The sequence below is a fragment of the Heterodontus francisci genome, chromosome 4, assembly GCF_036365525.1.
Source record: "Heterodontus francisci isolate sHetFra1 chromosome 4, sHetFra1.hap1, whole genome shotgun sequence".
Taxonomy (NCBI): Eukaryota; Metazoa; Chordata; class Chondrichthyes; order Heterodontiformes; family Heterodontidae; genus Heterodontus; species Heterodontus francisci.
In genome coordinates, this window is record NC_090374.1 from 150076591 (window position 1) to 150098205 (window position 21615).

Here is a 21615-nt window from a genome sequence, read left to right on the forward strand (position 1 = left end):
TGAAATCCAGGTTAGATTAGCTTTGGCAAGAGGTGTTACCAGTGACTTAAGTAGCGTCTGGAAGTCCAAAAGCATCAGCATGAAGTTGAAAAATTGTCTAGTACAGTCACTAGTGTGGAGTGTTGCACTCCATGAATGCAAGTTGGACTCTGAAGAGTATGAGAGGAGGATAATAGCTTATGAAATGTAGGTATGGTGGAGGATACTCAAATCAGCTAGATGAACAGAAAGGCAAATAAGGGGGTCAGATCAAGAAAAGGTCAGGATCAAAAGGGTTGCTAAGTACAGTTAGAGAGAGAAAGATAACTAAGTACTGACATCGGAAATGAAAGACCCAACAGCTTTGGCTTAGCAACACTTGAAGGAGAAATTGAGGGAAAAAACAGAAGAGGAAGAGGAAAACTCGGATGGGCGAATGACATTGAGACGTGGACTGAGGGAGGCTTGAAGAAAGCCAGAGAAGAAGCAAGGCGATGCCATCGGCCCCACTGCTGACAATGAACGAATGAGCACGGATTTACAAATAGATTTTCAAGGTCATGTTCAGGTGTTACAATTTACTTCATCGTTCATAATTACATGATGTACTAACTGTATTAAATGATGGAATGCTGAGGTCACTTTGGTGATTTCATACAAATGTATTGGTCCACTATCTTGATGGTAATCGAAGGTAAACAAAAGGATAACTAAAGTTTCTACACATTTGAAGTGGCCTGGAAACATTTGTATTCATTACAGATCATTAACAGTGCTAAAATTACACGATTCCTTGTCAAAACAAATTTCAGACCTTTTGGTCTTTGGCCACTCTTACCCCTGATTCTGATTTACCCTTACTTAGAAGCTGATTCAGATTCAGGCAGTAGATTTCTCAATGACGCTTTTTGTGCATTTATCAGGATTCAACCATGTAACAAGATTACACTGATTTTTTTATAAATGTCACTGTTTTCTGTTTAGTACTGATTTGGCATTTGGGACTTAATCAACATTCAAAGTGTAAGGAAAACATTTTTCATGGTATATGAGAGGGTAAAAGATATTTTGCATCTTTCAAAAGCCTTCCAACTCCAATACGCGCAGTTGCAGTAGCAGCTGTCATGCACAGTCCCATGAAGTTAATGTGAAATACTTGTAGCCGACCAAAGCTTCTAAGTGTTACAGGAGTGATGTTTCATAACAGAATTCTTTTTCTCAATTCTGAATTTAATTTAATTTGTCACTTTTGTGCCAGATTAATAATTTCAGAAGAGGTCTCTGTTCCTGAAGGAACCTATTGAATTAAAATGTCATTCAAAGTGAACATAGTTTGGGGTGTTATTACCAAAGGGAGAAGTACTTTTGTTACAGTTGAAAGCTTTAACTTGAGTAACTGCAGAGCATGGTCCATATGAAGCATTAGAATGTTGAATGGAAAGAAAACAATAGAAATACAATGCAATATTTCAGCCCTTAGGCAAATGCGGCAAGATTTTATCAGTAATATTGCTTAATAACAAATGAACCACATCTTAGTCATTCTGCTGAGTTTTCTTTTGAAAAACATTCACCTCATCCTTTCTCTCCTGAAGGCATTGACTGCCTACTGGGATATGGTTCCACAGATGCCTATTTCCCTGCAAAACTTTGGCCAAGTGACCTGGTTCAAGTGTGAGGTTTAACAGTGATTATTGGCAGCTATTCACTGTGTGAGGTACCAGGGCTGAACTAGGTCCTTCCTACCCAATGGCCAATAGCAATCAAGGGGAGGCACCTGTACAGGATTGCAGAGACCAGTTGCAGTACCTCCACTGCTGGTCCTGGTTGAGCAAAGACTAAGTGTGCAAACTTGGTGATCATATCTGGTTCTGTGCAACACGTGCAGTCATTGATCCACCAGGGCAGGTTGTTACGACCGCTCAGGATAAAGCCCCCAATCAATATATATGATTCTGATCGCGATGGGAGCAACTCACTCAATTTAATCCCATCGCTCCACAGGTCGCATCATATTTCTTTAAGCTTTCCAAATTGAAGAAAAAAGCAGCCAGATTGAACAATCTAGTAACCCCCGAATGAAGTGAACCAAACCAGGTATCTAGATTTCAACAGATTAACTATTTATTAAAAAAAACTAAAATCTTAAACACTACTAAGATAAACCAATATCTTAAAGGCCTTATAACTTATTTAAAAATCTATCTCCCAAATTCGCATACATACACTTGGTTTTAAGTTAGCTGACCAAAAAAATAGTCTTTGAAAATTGCGTTCCTGATGAATGGTCTTCCAATACAACACAGTCAAAGTTCACTTGCGAACTTCCAAGGTCCGATGAAAACAGAAGGCCCTTCCAAAGATAGGGGTTCAACAGTTTGGCTGTTGTAGTATTAAACTCTTTTCCCAGCGATGAACACAACAGATATCCATAATTTGTTGTGAAAGAAAAAAGCTTTTTTCTCATTTTTTATGGAATTAATTTGGCTTGAAGCTTTGTAGAATTTTGAGAGAGAAATAACACAGCTTTTCTTCCTTCAGTTTAAATTGCTAGCTATGAAGAGAGGTTGAGTAGATTAGGATTATTTTCATTAGAAAGACGGAGGTTGAGGGGGGACCTGATTGAGGTGTACAAAATCATGAGAGGTGTAGACAGGGTGGATAGCAAGAAGCTTTTTCCCCAGAGTGGGGGATTTAATTACTAGGGGTCACGAGTTCAAAGTGAGAGGGAAAAGTTTAGGGGGGATATGCGTGGAAAGTTCTTTACGCAGAGGGTGGTGGGTGCCTGGAACGCGTTGCCAGTGGAGTTGGTAGACGCGGGCACGATAGCGTCTTTTAAGATGTATCTAGACAGATACATGAATGGGCAGGAAGCAAAGAGATACAGACCCTTAGAAAATAGGCGACAGGTATAGACAGAGGATCTGGATCGGCGCAGGCTTGGAGGGCCAAAGGGCCTGTTCCTGTGCTGTAATTTTCTTTGTTCTTTGTCTCAGAGCTCTGCTTCTTCCTTCAATTGCTGGAACAGAACTGCCAGCCAGTTTTCAAAAGTCAAATTGCAACATTGAATCTTGTGTCCTCTCTCTCTCTCTCTGACTGTTGCTTGGCAACCAGAATGCACCCTGGCTCACTGTTCCTCTGGAGAGTTCTGAAAATGTACTATTTTTACAGTCTTAAAGGCGCACCTCAATATTTCCAAGGAGAGAAAAAAGAAGATAACACAGGACCATGACTAGGTTTAATTTCAGATATTTTGCACAAAGTGTTATTCTGCCTCCTACTGCAGGAAGTTGAGGATATTTTTAACTTTTGTCTGGTAACTGGGAAATCAAATAACTCTATTCACATTCAATGGCAAGAGTTTGAAGATACTGTATAGACTGCTTATCACTTTACCCCACTGGCACGCACACGTGTCCTGCAATCACCTTTCCTTCATTTCAGCTTTTTGAAAACATTTCCACATCCTTCTCTTTTGGGATAAGCTTTCCTTCACAATATAATTAAAAAATCTCCAGTCTGACTCAAATAGTTTGTGCTTTGACATACTTTTGAAGGTTTTATGCTGTGCAGTTTTCAGTTGATACTTAATGGACAGATGTTAATTCAGTAACTTTAAGTTTTGGGTTAAATGTTAACTATTTTGCTCCACATTTTCTTGATAAACTTACTGTGATCGGCAATGAATGTCCTTCAGTTTGCCAGTTGTCATGAAAGAGTTGCTGTTGACATAAGGAGACTCAAATTTGAATAAAGCCATTCCATTAACTTTTCAGGATATATTTATGTTTTTAAAACAATACCCTGAAATATTTTAGAATTATGATCTTATCTCAAGTTAATATGACGGTTCTAAATTACTTAAGCTTTGTTCCTACTACCTGAAAACCTTTGGTCATGTTCCTGCCTTGTTGATCACCCCCACAAATCAGTTGACTTCTGACTTAACACAAAGGTTGGGTGTAATGTTTTTAAAAGTGAAAATGACTAAGGGGTAAGTAGTTTGTGCTAAATATCTATTAGTATATACAGATTCTAAAAATCAACACGCTAATGCAATTTTCTGCATGCATTTGAATTATTTTTGATCTTTCCCAAAAATAAATGTGATCCAGTGCTGTGTTTCTACAATGTGAACAGTCTGTTCCTAACTAAACTTCATATTCATGTACAATTTAAAAACATTTTCTGCTTCAGGTTCTCTTGGGAGTGATGTTGTGGATGTTGTAAAAAACAGTTTGATGAAAAATTTCACAGTCCTGACTTACAACAGTGGACGGTAAATATGCTTTAAATAGTTAAGCTTCTTCTCAATAAGAATGGCGTAAAATTTGTTTTTTACAAGTACAGAAGATTGTTCAAATAAAAAGCCCCAAACATCAGCAATGCCATTAACATTTCCTACAACATAATAAAAGAAAAAAGCTTGCAGTCTCTCTGGAAAGCACCATCATTACACTCTGAATATTGTTTCCAGATCTCTTATTCTGCTGTTCCTTCAATGCAATGCTCTATGTCCAGAAATGCTGAGGAATCAGTGAATGTATGTTTGTGGTATGGTGGGGGGGGGGGGGGGAAGTAAGTGTTTCTTTGTAATAGAGAGAGAATGGAAGGCTTTCTGAGACTATTTTACAGAGCTTGCCTCATTAGTGTGCTGCCAGCTGATCTTAATTTCACTGAAACAGTTAATATTCTGTTAAAAGAAATCTATGACTATATTAGCATGTGGTTAAGCAGGCCATTTGAATTAATCCTTTAATCCATTATTACCTCCTTTAGAATACTTTTTCTAATATCTTTACTCACACATTCATGTGGACAATTCCTTTCTGGTTGCCTGTTTTCTGTATTAATTGGTTAATTGTCTGTTAATCTAGAATATGCCGTGGCTGTGTTTTTGTTCTGCACTAGGCACATTTAAACTTAGTTGGAGACTGGTAGTGATGAGTGGTGGTGCGGTTGCATTTGTGTTTGAGATTGAAGGTCTTCTGCAAAGGTTGGGGATCCAAGAGTAATCCACTTACATTTGCCAGCAGTCATGCTTTGCTCTGGGATGAAGGGAATGAAACCATCTTGTAAAATGATGCTTGCTGCCTCATTGTATTGCAGTGGCTAGAAGCAGCCCTACAATGAAAAACTGGGTGTTAATTTTGCATATAAATTGATTTGACAGTCTCTCTAAATTTGAATCCCAATTCTTTGTAACAATACTTGGGTGGTGGGATAAATTATAGTTCATTGAAAAGTTGGTTTGTGCAACTTTCAACAACAGAGATTACATTCTGTACACATCACACCTAATTTGTTACAATTTCATTTAATTCTGGGGTAAGGTGAGGTGAGTTGACAGATGAAAACATTCAGACTGTCTGTAATAAACCTCTGCTTCGAAGAATTTAAAGCCTAATGTTGGTGGTGGGGAAGCTTCTAGAGATCATAATCCGGACCAAAATTAATTGCCATTTGGTAAAATAAAGGTTAATAAATGACAGCCAACATAGGTACGTTAAAGGAAAATAGTGTCTGATAAACTTGACTGAGTTCTTTGATGAATTAACAAAGAGGGCTGATGAAGGTAGTGCAGTTGTATATATGGACTTTTTAGAAGATGTTTGATAACGTGCTACATAATAAGAGTTGTTAGCAAAATTGAAGTTTGTGGGATTAAAGAGGTATTGGCAGCACGGACACAAAATTCTCTTAATAGGCAAAAAGCAGAGAGTAGTGGTGACAGCTGTTTATCAGACTGGAAGGAAGTATATGGTGGTGGCTCACGGGTCAGAATTAGGACCACTGCTCTTTTTGATATATTAATGACCTGGACTTGGGCATAGAGGGCCAAATTTCAAATGTTATAGTTGATACAAAACTTGGAAATCTGGTAAACAAGAGGAGGATAGTGAAGGACTTCAGAAGGAATAGACAGATGGGTGAAATGGGCAGACACATGGCAGATGAAATTTAATGCAAAGAAGTATGAAGTGAGATATTTTGAAAGGTGAAATGAGAAGAGGCAATATAAATTACATGGTACAATTTTAAAGGAGGTGCAGGAATAAAGAAACATGGTGGATCACTTACACAAATCTTTGAAGGTGGCAAGACACATTGATAAGGCTATTCTTCTATAAAACCAAAGATGCTTTTTTAATGGAGACGTAGGGTACAAAAGCAAGGAATTTATGGTAAATCTTTACAAATGACTGGTTAGTCCTCAGCTAAAGTATTAGGTCCAATTCTGGGTACCACGCTTTTAGGAAGGATGTCACAGCCTTGGAGAGGATGCAGATGAGGAGATATACTGGAATGTTACCAGGGATGGGGGACTTCAGTTTTGTGGAGAGACTAGAGAACCCTGGATAGTACTCCTTAGTGCAAAAAAAAATGAAGGGGAGATTTAATAGAAGTGTTCAAAATTATGAAAGATTTTTATAGAGTAGATAGGGAGAAACTGTTTCCACTGGCAGGAGGGTCAGTAACCAGAGGACACAAAATTAAGTAATGGACTTGGCGGGAAATGGAGAGAATTTTCTTTGACGCAGAGTTGTTATGATATAAAATACACATCCTGAAATTATGTTGGAAGCAAATTCAGTAATATTTTCAAAAGGGAATTACATATATAACTTTAAAAGGAGAAATTTATATGGCTGTTGGGAAAGAGCAAGGGAGTGAGGCTAATTGGATAGCTCTTTCAAAGATCCGGCAGAGGCACAATGGACCAAATGGCCTCCTTTCATGTCCTGTGATTCTATGAAGTATTTTGGCACATAAAGATTTAAAGTGCCTACTGAAAAGACCATCTTTTCAATTAGGCTTTTGATCACCCACCTCATCTTCCAGCCTTTCCCTGTCTGTCTCCACTGTGAAGTGCCTTGTGTTCTTTATGCTATAGGCGCATTATAAATGCAGGTTGTTATTGGATCGAGTCCAAGGACGAAATACCCTTTTACTTTGGTTCTCGGACGAGGGAGAACCAGTTCTTTGTCCAGATTTTTTTCTCTTCATGTGAAGAAAATGGCTATTGCACAATACTCTGTCTCTAATCATATTACTGACTAATGCTACCTATTTGTGGGTTACATGTTGTGCTCATTCTTATGTCAGTCAGCTTAATAGTACCTCAGATGTTTTGGCTTCTATTTGAAATGGGACCCAAGGCCAGTTTCTTAATGGATCATGTGACAAATTGTCTTTAGCCTACAGTCATGTGACAAACTTATGTACTACCATGTACAGTGTTCCTCTGTAGGCTTGCTTGCTGTTTTCCAAATATCTGAAAGTTCTTTGTTTCTGAAAGCTCTTCAATACTGTAATACCACAATGAGAGTTTCATTTTGTGCTACATAGTCATTAAGATTCTTTCCTAAGCTCCCACTTTCTGCATGTGACAATTTTTGTCATGCTGACTGGCTCTCTGGTAGCCATCCCTGTGATGAGAAAGATTGGTGATCTGCATGCAATTGTCATGAGTGCATTGCTTTTGATCCTGCTGTAGTATTCTGGTCACATCTCCATTTTCTCAGAAGCCGGTCTTTGTCTTTCTCAGTTCCAAGAATATTTTGACTTACTTCAGCTACCTTTGGTAAGGTACAGCACTTGCTGCTGTATATGTGCATGCAGTATTTTCCATTCCATTCACATTACAATAATGCTGTGGGAAGATTTGCAAACCCTTCACGATGCCATGCTGCATAGTAATGCCATTAATGTTTACTCTGTATCTGTTTCATCTAACAGCTACTCAGTATTTGGTAGGCAGCTAGATGGAGCCATATTCACACATACAGAGCATTAATATGTTGAATAAAAACAGAAAATGCTGGAAAAACTCAGGTCAAGCAATATCTATAGAGAGAAACAGTTAACTTTTTCAACATTTCAGGTTGGTACAGTGCCTTTCACCTGAACTGGCAAACATTAGTGATCCAAAGGCTTTTCAGCAAGTATTCAGACAGTTGTTGGAGGAGGGAGTGGAGAACAAAAGCGGTCAGTGATCGGGTTCAAGGCAGGAGAGATTAAATGACAAAAGGGATAACGGTGTAAGGCACAAGGAGATGGTAATCGGACAAGTGAACAAAAGATGGGTGTAAATTTTTAAAAAATTCTTTCATGGGATGTGGGCGTCGCCAGCAAGGCCAACATTTGTTGCCCATCCCTAATTGCCCTCGAGAAGGTTGCCTTCTTGAACCGCTGCAGTCCATCTGGTGCAGGTACTCCCACAGTGCTGTTAAGAAAGGAGTTGCAGGATTTTGACCCAGCGACAGTGAAGGCAATATAGTTCCAAGTCAGGATGGTGTGTGGCTTGGAGGGGAACTTGCAGGTGGTGATGTTCCCACGAATGTGCTGCCCTTGTGCTTCTAGGTGGTAAAGGTTGCGGGTTTGGAAGGTGCTGTCGAAGGAGCCTTGGTGAGTTGCTGCAGTGCATGTTGTATATGGTACACACTGCCGCCACTGTCAGTGGTGGAGGGAATGAATAATTTAAGTTGGTGGATGGGATGCAAATTGAGGGGACTGCTTTGTCCTGGATGGTGTTGAGCTTCTTGAGTGTTGTTGGAGCTGTGCTCATCCAGCTGTTGAAAGTATTCCTTCACACTCTGACTTGTGCCTTGTAGATGGTGGACAGGCTTCGGGGAGTCAGGAGGTGAAATGCTGGCTTCAGAATTCCCAGTCTTCGACCTGCTCTTTGTAGCCACATTTATATGCTCGGTCCAGTTAAGTTTCTGGTCAATGGTAACCCCCTCAAGATGTTGATGGTGGGGGATTCAGGATGGTAATGCTGGTAAATGTCAAGGGGTGATGGTTAGATTCCCTCTTGTTGGAGATTGTCATTACCTGCCACTTTTGTGGCACGAATGTTACTTGCCACTTATCAGCAGAATGACTACCAACAGCTGTTGCCCTAAAAAATGGGGTAGAGCTTATGATCTGAAATTGTTGAACTCAATGTTGATTCCAGAAGGCTGTAAAATGCCTAAACGAAACAGGACTGTATCGGTGCCGTTTCCTGCTCCCGCCCCGAACTGGAAAACTTTATCAACTTTGCTTCCAATTTCCACTCTTCTCTCACCTTTACATGGTCCATCTCTGACACTTCCCTTCCCTTCCTCGACTTCTCTGTCTCCATCTCTGGGGATAGGTTGTCTACTAATATCCATTATAAGCCCACCGACTCCCACAGCTACCTCGACTACACTTCTTCACACCCTACCTCCTGTAAGGACCATTCCATTCTCCCAGTTTCTCCGTCTCCGACGCATCTGCTCTGATGATGCTACCTTCCATGACAGTGCTTCTGATATGACCTCCTTTTTCCTCAACCGAGGATTCCCCCCCACTGTGGTTGACAGGGCCCTCAACCGTGTCCGGCCCATTCCCCGCACCTCTACCCTCACCCCTTCCCCTCCCTCCCAGAACCGTGACAGGGTTCCCCTTGTCCTCACTTTTCACCCCATCAGCCTCCATATCCAAAGGATCATCCTCCGCCATTTCCGCCACCTCCAGCGTGATGCCACTACCAGTCGCATCTTCCCCTCCCTTCCCCTGTCAGCATTCCGAAGGGATCGTTCCCTCTGCGACACCCTGGTCCACTCCTCCATTACCCCCACCACCTCGTCCCCCTCCCATGGCACCTTCCCCTGCAATCGCAGGAGGTGTAATACCTGCCCATTTACCTCCTCTCTCCTCACTATCCCAGGCCCCAAACACTCCTTTCAGGTGAAGCAGCGATTTACTTGTACTTCTTTGAATGTAGTATACTGTATTCGCTGCTCACAGTGTGGTCTCCTCTACATTGGGGAGACCAAGCACAGACTGGGTGACCGCTTTGCGGAACATCTCCGCTCAGTCCGCAAGCAGGACCCTGAGCTTCCGGTTGCTTGCCATTTCAACACTCCCCCCTGTTCTCATGCTCACATCTCTGTCCTGGGATTGCTGCAGTGTTCCAGTGAACATCAACGCAAGCTCGAGGAACAGCATCTCATCTACCGATTAGGCACACTACAGCCTGCCGGACTGAACATTGAGTTCAATAATTTCAGAGCATGACAGCCCCCATTTTACTTTCATTTTTAGTTATTTTTTCTTCCTTGTTTTTACATTCTTTTTTACATTTTTTACAATCTTTTTTTGCATTTATTTCATTTCAACGTAGTTTGTTCAATTTGCTTACCCACTGTTTTTTTCAGGTTTGCACTCGCTGCTGTTCAATATTCAGTGTATTCACACCTAATCTGTACTAATGCTTTGTCTTTCAACACACCATTAACATATTGTTTCCCTTTGCTCCGTGACCTTTTGGTCAGCTATGTGGCCTGGTCCAATCTAGACCTCCTTTGTTATCTCTTGCCCCACCCCTACCTCACTTGCTTATAACCTGTGACTTTTCTAATATTTGTCAGTTCCGAAGAAGGGTCACTGACCCGAAACGTTAACTCTGCTTCTATTTTCACAGATGCTGCCAGACCTGCTGAGCGGTTCCAGCATTTCTTGTTTTTATTTCAGATTTCCAGCATCCGCAGTATTTTGCTTTTATATTAGGACAGAGTGGGAGTGTGGTGGAGAAGTAAAATAACAGGTCACCGGAAGCACAGGGTCATGCTCGCAGACTGAATAGTGGTGTTCTGCAAAGCAGTTATCCAATCTGTGTGTTTGGTCTCCCAATGTAGAGGAGACTGCATTGTGAGCAGCAAATACAGTGTACAAAATTGAAAGAAGTACAAATAAATTGCTGTTTCACCTGCAAGGAGTGTTTGGAGTCCTGACGATTGGAGGGGAGGAGGTAAAAGGCAGATGTTGCATCTCCCGCACTTTCACAACAAGGTGCCATAGGAAGGGGCGAGGGTGTTAGGCGTGGTTGAGGAGTGGATCAGGATGATGCAGAAGGAACGGCCCTTCTGAATTCTGAAAGGGGAGGGGACGATGTGTTTGGTGGTGGCATCATATGCAAAGTGACAAAAATGGTAGAGGATGATCTGTTGAATGTGGATTTGAGAGTGAGGGGAAAGGGTGAGAGTGGAAGTGTGGGAAATGGAACCTACACAGTCGAGGACCCTGTCAACCATGGTGGAAGGGAAGCCTCGGTTAATGATAAAGGAAGACATGTTGGAAGCCCTAGTATGGAAAACCGTATTGCCAGAACAAATGCAATTGAGACTGAGGAACTGGGAGAATAGAATAGAATCCTTACAGGAAACTGGGTGTGAGGAAGTGTAGTCAGATAGTTGTGGGCTTACAGTAGATATTGATTGTTAGCTTATCCCCAGAAATGGAGATGAAGAAGTTGAGGAAGGGATGAGTCAAAGATGGACCATGTGAAGGCAAGGGAAAGGTGGAAATTGGAAGCAAAATTGATGAAATTTTCCAGTTTGGGGTGTGAGCAGGCAACAACACCGATAGTCATCGAAGTATTAGAAAAAGAGGTGAGGGAGGGTGACAGAGTAGGATTGAAACAAAGAATGTTCCACATATCCCACGGAAAGGAAGGCCATGGAAACATCTTTTATTTGGAGAAAATGAGTGAAGTCAAAGGAAAAGTTGTTCAATGTGAGAACAAGTTCAGCCAGATGGAGGAGGGTAGTAGTGGTTGGGGACTTGTTGGACTTCTGTTCAAGGAGGAAGCGGAGGGTCCTCAGGTTGGAGATTTGGATGGATTGAATGTCCATGGTGAAAAGAAAACATGGCCAGGAAACTGTTGAAGTGGTGGAGGGTGTTGGAAGAGTCAGGGAAATTGGTAAGAAGATACTGGACAAGTGGAGAAAATACCGTTGAAGTAGGAAGTAGTCAGTTCTGTGAGGCAAGAACAGGCTGAAACGATGGGTCCGGTTTGTGGATCTTGGGAAGGAGGCAGATGTGAACTGTGTGGGGTTGGGGGAACTTCGCTGCGTTATATTTTGCTCTCCTTTTCATTCCAATTTTTAGGAATGTGTTCTGCCACCATTCTTGGTAGATTGAACTCTGAACTAAGGGAGATTAGTTGTGCTGTCATGGGTCTTCAGCTGTCCGAAGAGCTGCATAACTGATAAATTCATCTCATTTCATTTATTTTATTGCACTGGTTGGAAAATCACAACCAGCAGAGAAGAGCTAGTTGAGAAAGAATGAGCAATATCAGTATTGAGTAATCTTTCTAGTGACATTGATCCAGGGTTTCCAAAATTGTCATTTTTTGGATCTACATACTTCAGCATCAGATTAATTCATAAAAAACTGACATGCCAATCACTTATTACTAATACAGGAGAATGTGTTTTAGCAGTGAAATTTCATTACAGTAATTCACTATAGCTACATGCACTATATATGAAGCAGGTTAAATTGACTGGACACTCCGATCAACATGTATGGTTAAGGGACAATCTGCCACTCAAAGCAGTGTAGAGAAAAACAAATTAAAGAAAAGAATAGCAGAAAATCTAATGAGCCATTTAAACCAAGTTTTGATGCAATGGGAAAAGAAAGTGTTGAACTGCAAAGTAATTTTTAAAAATGAACATAAATATACTGCACAAATGAATACTCAACATGTAGAGCATGAGTGGATTAAGCACTTCGTGTTGAGAAGCAGTTTTCCTTTGATGTGTGATGTACAATCCATTGTTTCTGGATTAAATCCAGAAGATTACATAATGCTTTTGACTGAGTAATTTCTTTGTAAATATGTTTTATTTGGTTATGTGATAGTGAACTGGTCACAGGAACAGTTTGTGTATTTGTCATTGTTAAGTTTTGCTGTTCTGACTTTATTTGGTGAAACAGATTTTTGTAAATATTAAAAACTGTCAGAATATTGCATTTAAATTTTGTTAGAGTATTACTGCATGAAATAACGAACGTTTAACTCCAAGTATTCAGTAAGAATATATTTGTCATATCTCTAAAATTGATGGTACATCATTCACATGATAAATTTACAATTTGTATGACACACAGGAGTTAGTGATCTGCCTAACAAATAGTAACTTTATGGTTAGTAATGGGAAAAAAGGTTTTCTTATGGTGGCTGCTATGTGAAGTCCTGCCTTCAAACCTTATATCTAACCAACTCCTATTGTCTTTGGTTTCAGTATAAAAAATGTAATGCCAACCTCCATGAAAGCTAAGGTAGTGGCATATATTATTGCACTGGCTTTACACATCAACAGTTTTCAAATTGACCTCACATTCCTACAGCGAGAATTAAAAATCAGTGAAAATAGGTAAGGCTGTTTTCCTTTAAGTATTTTATTAGTTGCTCAGTCATATTGTCTTCAGTGGTTGTTATTGTCAAGGGGACAGGTACCTGACCTTGTCTGAGATGCTGCCTGTACTAGTTTTTTGATAACTTGGCCTCAGAATTCCCCTCCCTGTCTTTGGTGATGCCTCCCAACTGATGGTTAGGCCAAGGTTGAAAGCTTGTCCTTAGAGGAATTGCAAACGTGCCCTTTGTTAACACAAAGGTTTCGGCACACCAACATATTACATTACTGGTGTAACATTTCATAGAGAGGTACAGCACTGAAACAGGTCCTTCAGCCCACCGAGTCTGTGCCGATCATCAACCACCCATTTATACTAATCCTACATTAATCCCATGTCCCCTACCACATCCCCACCTTCCCTCAATTCTCCTACCACCTACCTACACTAGGGGCAATTTACAATGGCCAATTTACCTATCAACCTGCAGTCACAGGGAGAACTTGTAAACTTCGCACAGGCAGTACCCGGAACCAAACCCGGGTCGCTGGAGCTGTGAGGCTGCGGTGCTAACCACTGCGCCGCCCAAATTTATGTTTGATTTTGACCTACATTTGTTCTGGAAAAGCTGAATTGGATCTCTTGATTGTTATAAATTAACCAAGGCCCACAGTTGCTATTGTTACCGTCAAGTGAGGCGGGGTCGAAGGGCTTCCCCCTTTTCCCTCTCTTTGTTTGACCACAACAGATTTAATTCTTTTTTAAAGTGGATGTACTGGCCAAGTCAGTAATCAATTGGACAGGTTTTCTTGAGTTAACAAAGAAAGAGGTTAACTTTATTGCACCTAAACCAAACTAATAAAATAATAAACAATGTGCTAACTTTCACTCACACACACACACACTAGCAATTTGCATACAAAATAGATGTTTACACACACACAAATAGGTTACAGAGTGGGGCAAGGTAGATAGGTTGAGTTAGTGGCCATAAACAAGGTATACAGTCTGTGAAGTATGATGATTCAGCTGGGTTCTAGCTGAATTCAGCTTTTAGTTTGAAGAGGTAGATGATTGGTTTGGTGAGCCTCTTGGAGATAGCGATGCAGATGATTTCCTCCAATAGGCTTTCTGATTGTAGCCAGACAATGCATAGGTGGTCTGTCAACAAGCAGGATTTGAAAGCTTTCAAGCTGGAATGGAGAAGGGGGGGAACCCCCACTTAGGGTCTGCTCATGCCAGAGTCCAGTTGCTTCTCCTCTGCTGCAGCGAAAACACCAGCTTAAAACCACAGACGGGGAGGGGTTGTCACATGACAGTCACTCAGTGATTCAAACATACTGGTTAGCAGTATTTCTCTGCTTGCTGAAAGAATAGGTAGTTCCTTTAAGCTTCCTGGGTCTTGGTTCTTGCTTGGAATTGCAGCCATTTCATCTCCCTCCTCACAGACCTTTGCAATATAGGATACAGTGTTGCAAACTAGGTGATCACCTGAAGCTGAAAGGATGACTTTTCTGGCAGTTTGTCTTTTAAAAAAAAATATAAAGTCAAATCTCCAATCAGTGGATTATAGAAAATTATCATTCAATAAAGCAAATTGGTGTAACACTATGTTTAATTAACGGAGTCTCCTAATGTTATGTATCATTGCCTGGTGTTGCATGTGAACCCTATTCAAGGTGGAGAATGTGTATTTTGCCTAATTTTGCTCCAAAATTGATTCAGTGCAACATGTCAATTGAGTAAGTAGTGGAGTCTGAAAAAAAAAGTCTATTTAACAGCAAGCTGTAGATTGAGAAGAGCAGCCCATATAGCAAGCAGTACAGTTTGGAAAGAGTCTATATAGCAAGGAATACAGATTGGAAGAATGGCACATTTAATAGCAAGTGGTAGGTTTCAGCTGTGGTTCAGTGGTAGCACTGAGTCAGAAAGGTTGTGGATTGTGCACTGTCAGAGATGCCATCTTTCTGATGAGATGTTAAACTGAGGCCCTGTCTGTAAAAGATTCCATGGCATATTTAAAAAAAGAGCAGGGGACTTCACCTAGGTGTCAAGATCAATATTTATCCCTCAAGCAACATAACAAAAACAGATTTTCTGGTCATTATCACATTGCTGTTTGTGGGACCTTGTGCACAAATTGGCTGCCATGTTTCCTACATTGCAACAATGACTACACTTCAAAACACACCATTAACATATTGTTTGCCTTTGCTCCGTGACCTTTTGGTCAGCTATGTGGCCTGGTCCAATCTAGACCTTCTTTGTTATCTCTTGCCCCACCCCCATCTCTCTTGCTTATAACCTGTGACTTTTCTAATATTTGTCAGTTCCGATGAAGGGTCACTGACCCGAAACGTTAACTCTGCTTCTCTTTCCACAGATGCTGCCAGACCTGCTGAGTGGTTCCAGCATTTCTTGTTTTTATTTCAGATTTCCAGCATCCGCAGTATTTTGCTTTTATTTACTTCAAAAGTACTTAATTGGCTGTAAAGTGCTTTGGGACATCCTGAGATCGTGAAAGGTGCCATATAAATGCAAGTTCTTTCTTTAGAGCAGCTGGAAAGAGCAGCCCACATCATAGCAAGCAGTCCAGATTGGAAAGAACACCTATTTAATGTTTATTTACTTAAGTGTCAAATTGGGGTATAGCGGCCTTATTCACACATCATAAGTAGGGTTCCACATATTCTCATCACTACAAGTTTAGATGGCCACATGCACAAAGGGTACAAAATGCTCAGATCTTGCACCCAGAAGTACATTAGGCACAATGTTGTGAAAGTGTATGCAAAAGTTTGAGATGCAAAGCACTTTAGGACATTGAGATGTGTGAAAATAAATGCTCATTTGTTCTAGTTCTTCCTGTGTAAGATCTCTGGTTTAGGGCTTGACATACTAAAGCAATCAGCAGCTTTGTGACAGCCCTGCCATTGATGGAAACATATTTTAGCAGTAGTGCAATATGATGTTTGTGCCTTTATTTAGAAAGGAGTCCAGGCTGAAGCGATTTTTAGTTCTAGGTATATTATACACCATTTTCAGATTGTTGTAACCATCTTACGTTTTTGGGTAGTTAAATACAAACAGTCTTGTCTAAAGTAAGATAATGTTTAAATATAGTTTTAATTTAAAAATAAAATTTAGTGCTTCCTGCTCCTTATCTTAATTGAAATACTTTCGATTAAAGCCTACTCATTGTCAAACCACCCTCCAAAACTCCTCCAATAACGGCCTCGCTGGATTTGGTCATGCATTTTTTTTTTATTTCTTAAGCTTACCTATTTTGAAAAAAAGAACAATTGGGACTGCTTTGAAACATAATATTTTTCTGGAACTTTCTGCCTAGTCTGGTAGAATTTTTTTAAATTCCTAGCAGAGATGGACTTTAAAGGCTTGTAATTAAAACTTTGACGTCTGCAGTGTCTTAAACATACTAATGACTAGGACTTAGAATGTTTAGCATTTTGGCAATTTTCACCATTACCTGCACTGAATTTGTAAAGTTATTAATAGCTGAAGTTATTAACAGCTGTGTAGTGTTGACATCTTCTTCTTTGGCCTCCATATCTCGAGAGACAATGGATAAGCGCCTAGAGGTGGTCAGTGGTTTGTGAAGCAGCGCCTGGAGTGGCTATAAAGGCCAATTCTAGAGTGACAGGCTCTTCCACAGGTGCTGCAGAGAAATTTGTTCGTCGGGGCTGTTACAGTTGGCTCTCCCCTTGCGCCTCTGTCTTTTTTCCTGCCAACTACTAAGTCTCTTCGACTCGCCACACTTTTGCCCCGTCTTTATGGCTGCCCGCCAGCTCAGCCGAACGCTGGCAACTGACTCCCACGACTTGCGATCAATGTCACAGGATTTCATGTCGCATTTGCAGACGTCTTTAAAGCGGAGACATGGACGGCCGGTGGGTCTGATACCAGTGGCGAGCTCGCTGCACAATGTGTCTTTGGGGATCCTGCCATCTTCCATGTGGCTCACATGGCCAAGCCATCTCAAGCGCCGCTGACTCAGTAGTGTGTATATGCTGGGGATATTGGCCGACTCGACATCTGTGTTGGAGATACGGTCCTGCCACCTGATGCCAAGTATTCTCCAGAGGCAGCGAAGTTGGAATGAATTGAGACGTCGCTCTTGGCTGACATACATTGTCCAGGCCTCGCTGCCATAGAGCAAGGTACTGAGGACACAGGCCTGATACACTCGGACTTTTGTGTTCCGTGTCAGTGCGCCATTTTCCCACACTCTCTTGGCCAGTCTGGACATAGCAGTGGAAGCCTTTCCCATGCGCTTGTTGATTTTTGCATCTAGAGACAGGTTACTGGTGATTATTGAGCCTAGGTAGGTGAACTCTTGAACCACTTCCAGAGCATGGTCGCCAATATTGATGGATGGAGCATTTCTGACGTCCTGCCCCATGATGATCTTTTTCTTGAGGCTGATGGTTAGGCCAAATTCATTGCAGGCAGCCGCAAACCTGTCGATGAGACTCTGCAGGCACTCTTCAGTGTGAGATGTTAAAGCAGCATCGTCAGCAAAGAGGAGTTCCCTGATGAGGACTTGCCATACTTTGGACTTCGCTCTGAGACGGGCAAGGTTGAACAACCTGCCACCTGATCTTGTGTGTAGGAAAATTCCTTCTTCAGAGGACTTGAGCGCATTTGAAAGCAGCAGGGAGAAGAAAATCCCAAAAAGTGTGGGTGCGAGAACACAGCCCTGTTTCACGCCACTCAGGATAGGAAAGGGCTCTGATGAAGAGCCGCTTTGTTGAATTGTGCCTTTCATATTGTCATGGAATGAGGTGATGATACTTAGTAGCTTTGGTGGGATCCAATCTTTTCTAGTAGTCTGAAGAGACATCTGCTGACGAGGTCAACGGCTTTGGTGAGATCAATGAAAGCAATGTAGAGGGGCATCTGTTGTTCACGGCATTTCTCCTGTATCTGACGATGGGAGAACAGCATGTCAACGGTCGATCTCTCTGCACGAAAGCCACACTGTGCCTCAGGGTAGACGCGCTCGGCCAGCTTCTGGAGCCTGTTTAGAGCGACTCGAGCAAAGACTTTCCCCACTATGCTGAGCAGGGAGATTCCACGGTAGTTGTTGCAGTCACCGCGGTCACCTTTGTTTTTATAGAGGGTGATGATATTGGCATCGCGCATGTCCTGGGGTACTGCTCCCTCGTCCCAGCACAGGCATAGCAGTTCATGTAGTGCTGAGAGTATAGCAGGCTTGGAACTCTTGATTATTTCAGGGGTAATGCTGTCCTTCCCAGGGGCTTTTCCGCTGGCTGGAGAATCAGTGGCATCACTGAGTTCCGATTTTGTTGGCTGTATGTCCAGCTCATCCCTGACTGGTAGAGGCTGGGCTGCATTGAGGGCAGTCTCAGTGACAACATTCTCCCTGGAGTACAGTTCCAGGTAGTGCTCAACCCAGCGGTCCATTTGTTTGCGTTGGTCAGTGATTATGTCCCCTGATTTAGATTTGAGGGGGGCGATCATCTTGATGGTTGGCCCAAGAGCTCTCTTAATGCCATCATACATTCCTCTGATGTTTCCGGTGTTGACATAGAGCCACTAAATGCCCTATTAATCATAAAAGATGCCTGCATGTCTTGTTAGGACACGTACCTTCATCCACCTAACATTTTCAGGTTTGTAACTTCCTGCTAAATCCTACGTTATCCCCAGTAGGGGTGGATGACCTTCAGCTCTGGATTCAAATGAGGCCTGAAGCCTTGCCAACCCCCAGCTGTTGAAGCTTAGGCAGCTCAGTCCTTTTTCTGTTTATATTCTCAATTGCTTTTTGTTGTCTTTGATTTCCATGGGCCTGGAGTTCGTAAAGTACTATTCTGAGCTCTGTTGCCTCATTGGTTAATAAATCCTAAATCAGTACGCTGAGACATTGAAATATAAATTTTGCCTTTAGAACATTACAGCGCAGTACAGGCCCTTCGGCCCTCGATGTTGCGCCGACCTGTGAAACCATCTGACCTACACTATTCCATTTTCATCCATATGTCTATCCAATGACCACTTAAATGCCCTTAAAGTTGGCGAGTCTACTACTGTTGCAGGCAGGGCGTTCCACGCCCCTATTACTCTGAGTAAAGAAACTACCTCTAACATCTGTCCTATATCCATCACCCCTCAACTTAAAGCTATGTCCCCTCGTGTTTGCCATCACCATCCGAGGAACAAGACTCTCACTATCCACCCTATCTAACCCTCTGATTATCTTATATGTCTCTATTAAGTCACCTCTCCTCCTCCTTCTCCAACGAAAACAACCTCAAGTCCCTCGGCCTTTCCTCGTAAGACCTTCCCTCCATACCAGGCAACATCCTAGTAAATCTCCTCTGCACCCTTTCCAAAGCTTCCATGTCCTTCCTATAATGCGGTGACCAGAACTGCACGCAATACTCCAGGTGCGGCCTCACCAGAATTTTGTACAGCTGCAGCATGACCTCGTGGCTCCGAAACTCGATCCCCCTACTAATAAAAGCTAACACACCATGTGCCTTCTTAACAGCCCTATTAACCTGGATAGCAACTTTCAGGGATTTATGTACCTGGACACCAAGATCTCTCTGCTCATCTACACTACCAAGAATCTTCCCATTAGCCCAGTACTCTGCATTCCTGTTACTCCTTCCAAAGTGAATCACCTCGCACTTTTCCGCATTAAACTCCATTTGCCATCTCTCAGCCCAGCTCTGCAGCCTATCTATGTCCCTCTGTACCCTGCAACATCCTTCGGCACTATCCACAACTCCGACCTTAGTGTCATACGCAAATTTACTAACCCACCCTTCTACACCCTCTTCCAGGTCATTTATAAAAATGACAAACAGTAGTGGCCCCAAAACAGATCCTTGCGGTACACCACTAGTAACTAAATTCCAGGATGAACATTTGCCATCAACCACCACCCTCTGTCTTCTTTCAGCTCGCCAATTTCTGATCCAAAGCTCTAAATCACCTTCAACCCCATACTTCCGTATTTTCTGCAATAGCCTACCGTGGGGAACCTTATCAAACGCCTTACTGAAATCCATATACACCACATCCACTGCTTTACCCTCATCCACCTGTTTGGTCACCTTCTCGAAAAACTCAATAAGGTTTGTGAGGCACGATGTACCCTTCACAAAACCGTGCTGACTATCGCTAATGAACTTATTCTTTTCAAGATGATTATCAATCCTATCTCTTATAACCTTTTCCAACATTTATTCAACGTGGTTGCAAAAACCTGTGTGATTATATTAGCAATTAATTGGTGCATGAGCAAAACTTCCCCTCGTGCTATTAACTGTTTTTGTTTATATCTCTTTCTCATTCTTGGTTAATGTAGAGAATGGTACAAAAGCTGTATATTTTTCAACAGCTGTCTTGTTGTATTTTATAGAATTTTGGACATTGCAAGAGCAATGGGTTTAAAAGTTGCAAAGAAAAAGGTGGATATTCCTGGCGGTCCTGCAGAGGATCATAAAATAGCGACTCTCTCATTACCACTGGCTGTGCGAAGTACACTTCAAGGTCGCAAAAGGAAGAAAATGACATAAAACGTTGTAAACAGAGACACACGAAACCCAAAAGTAAAATCAACCCGAGTCCACAAAGGGACATGTGTGAAGAATCTCTAACCAGAGGAACCCTGTCTGGTATGAAGAGTTCGCAAATACTTCAGCAAATATTTTTATTTTAAATAGGAGAACCCAAGTACCATTACAGTGCTATTGAAATGTAATAAGTGATTTAAATTGAGTTAATAGTTGACCCTTGACATATGTATCTTGTTTTCTTAATTAAACTTTGAAATACAGGTAATTTGTGTGGCGATTAATATTTGTCCAGTGGATTCTCAGTCGACATACTGCTAGTTTGTCAGGAAATGTAACAGTCAATCAGAATTTGTGCAACTGGTCACTTTGTACATCTCTTTATATCTTTTAGCCATTATTTAGACAAGGCTGATATGATTTTACTGAAACACAGTTGTTCGTTTCCTGGTGAAGTTTGGTAGTTGAATGACATTGATTAAGATGAGGCCCAGTATTCTAGAGTTTTACTCAATGACTTTTGGAGGTCGAGGGGGAAATTTTGCAAAGCTTTTTTCTCTGGCTTTAAATATGTGGGGCAAAGCCGTAAGGTTGATGTAGCTAAGGCAGCCGGTCTGCAAAAAAAAAATTCTCTGTCCCACCCCCACCCCATTACACCATTCAAATATTTCTTAACTGATTCCACAAGCTTCAGCCTTAACCATCCCATGTTTCAATGCTGATGTAAGAATAATCAACGTAAATCAGTCCTTAGTTTGCCTATCAACTGTTTGCTCATATGCCTCCTTGTCCTACTATCATGATGTTCCAAATTTACTATTTCAGTACAGTGTTAGCCATGGCTAAGTTGGTAGCATGCTTGCTTTTTGTTGAAAGGTTCACTCCAGAGACTTGA

At 41.6% G+C, this 21615-nt stretch overlaps 1 protein-coding gene across 6 annotated transcripts in view; it reads left to right on the forward strand.

The window, feature by feature from the left end:
* The window catches only part of polr1e (RNA polymerase I subunit E), a 56432-nt gene extending 35444 nt beyond the window's left edge, over positions 1-20988 (forward strand). For all 6 annotated transcript variants that reach the window (XM_068030323.1, XM_068030324.1, XM_068030326.1 and 3 more), the window contains 3 exons: positions 4177-4258; positions 13044-13175; positions 20567-20988. In XM_068030323.1, coding sequence (XP_067886424.1) covers positions 4177-4258; positions 13044-13175; positions 20567-20723 — 371 coding nt within the window. In that variant the 3' untranslated portion in view covers positions 20724-20988. The remainder of the gene's footprint in view (positions 1-4176; positions 4259-13043; positions 13176-20566) is intronic.
* The last annotated feature ends 627 nt before the right edge of the window (positions 20989-21615 follow it).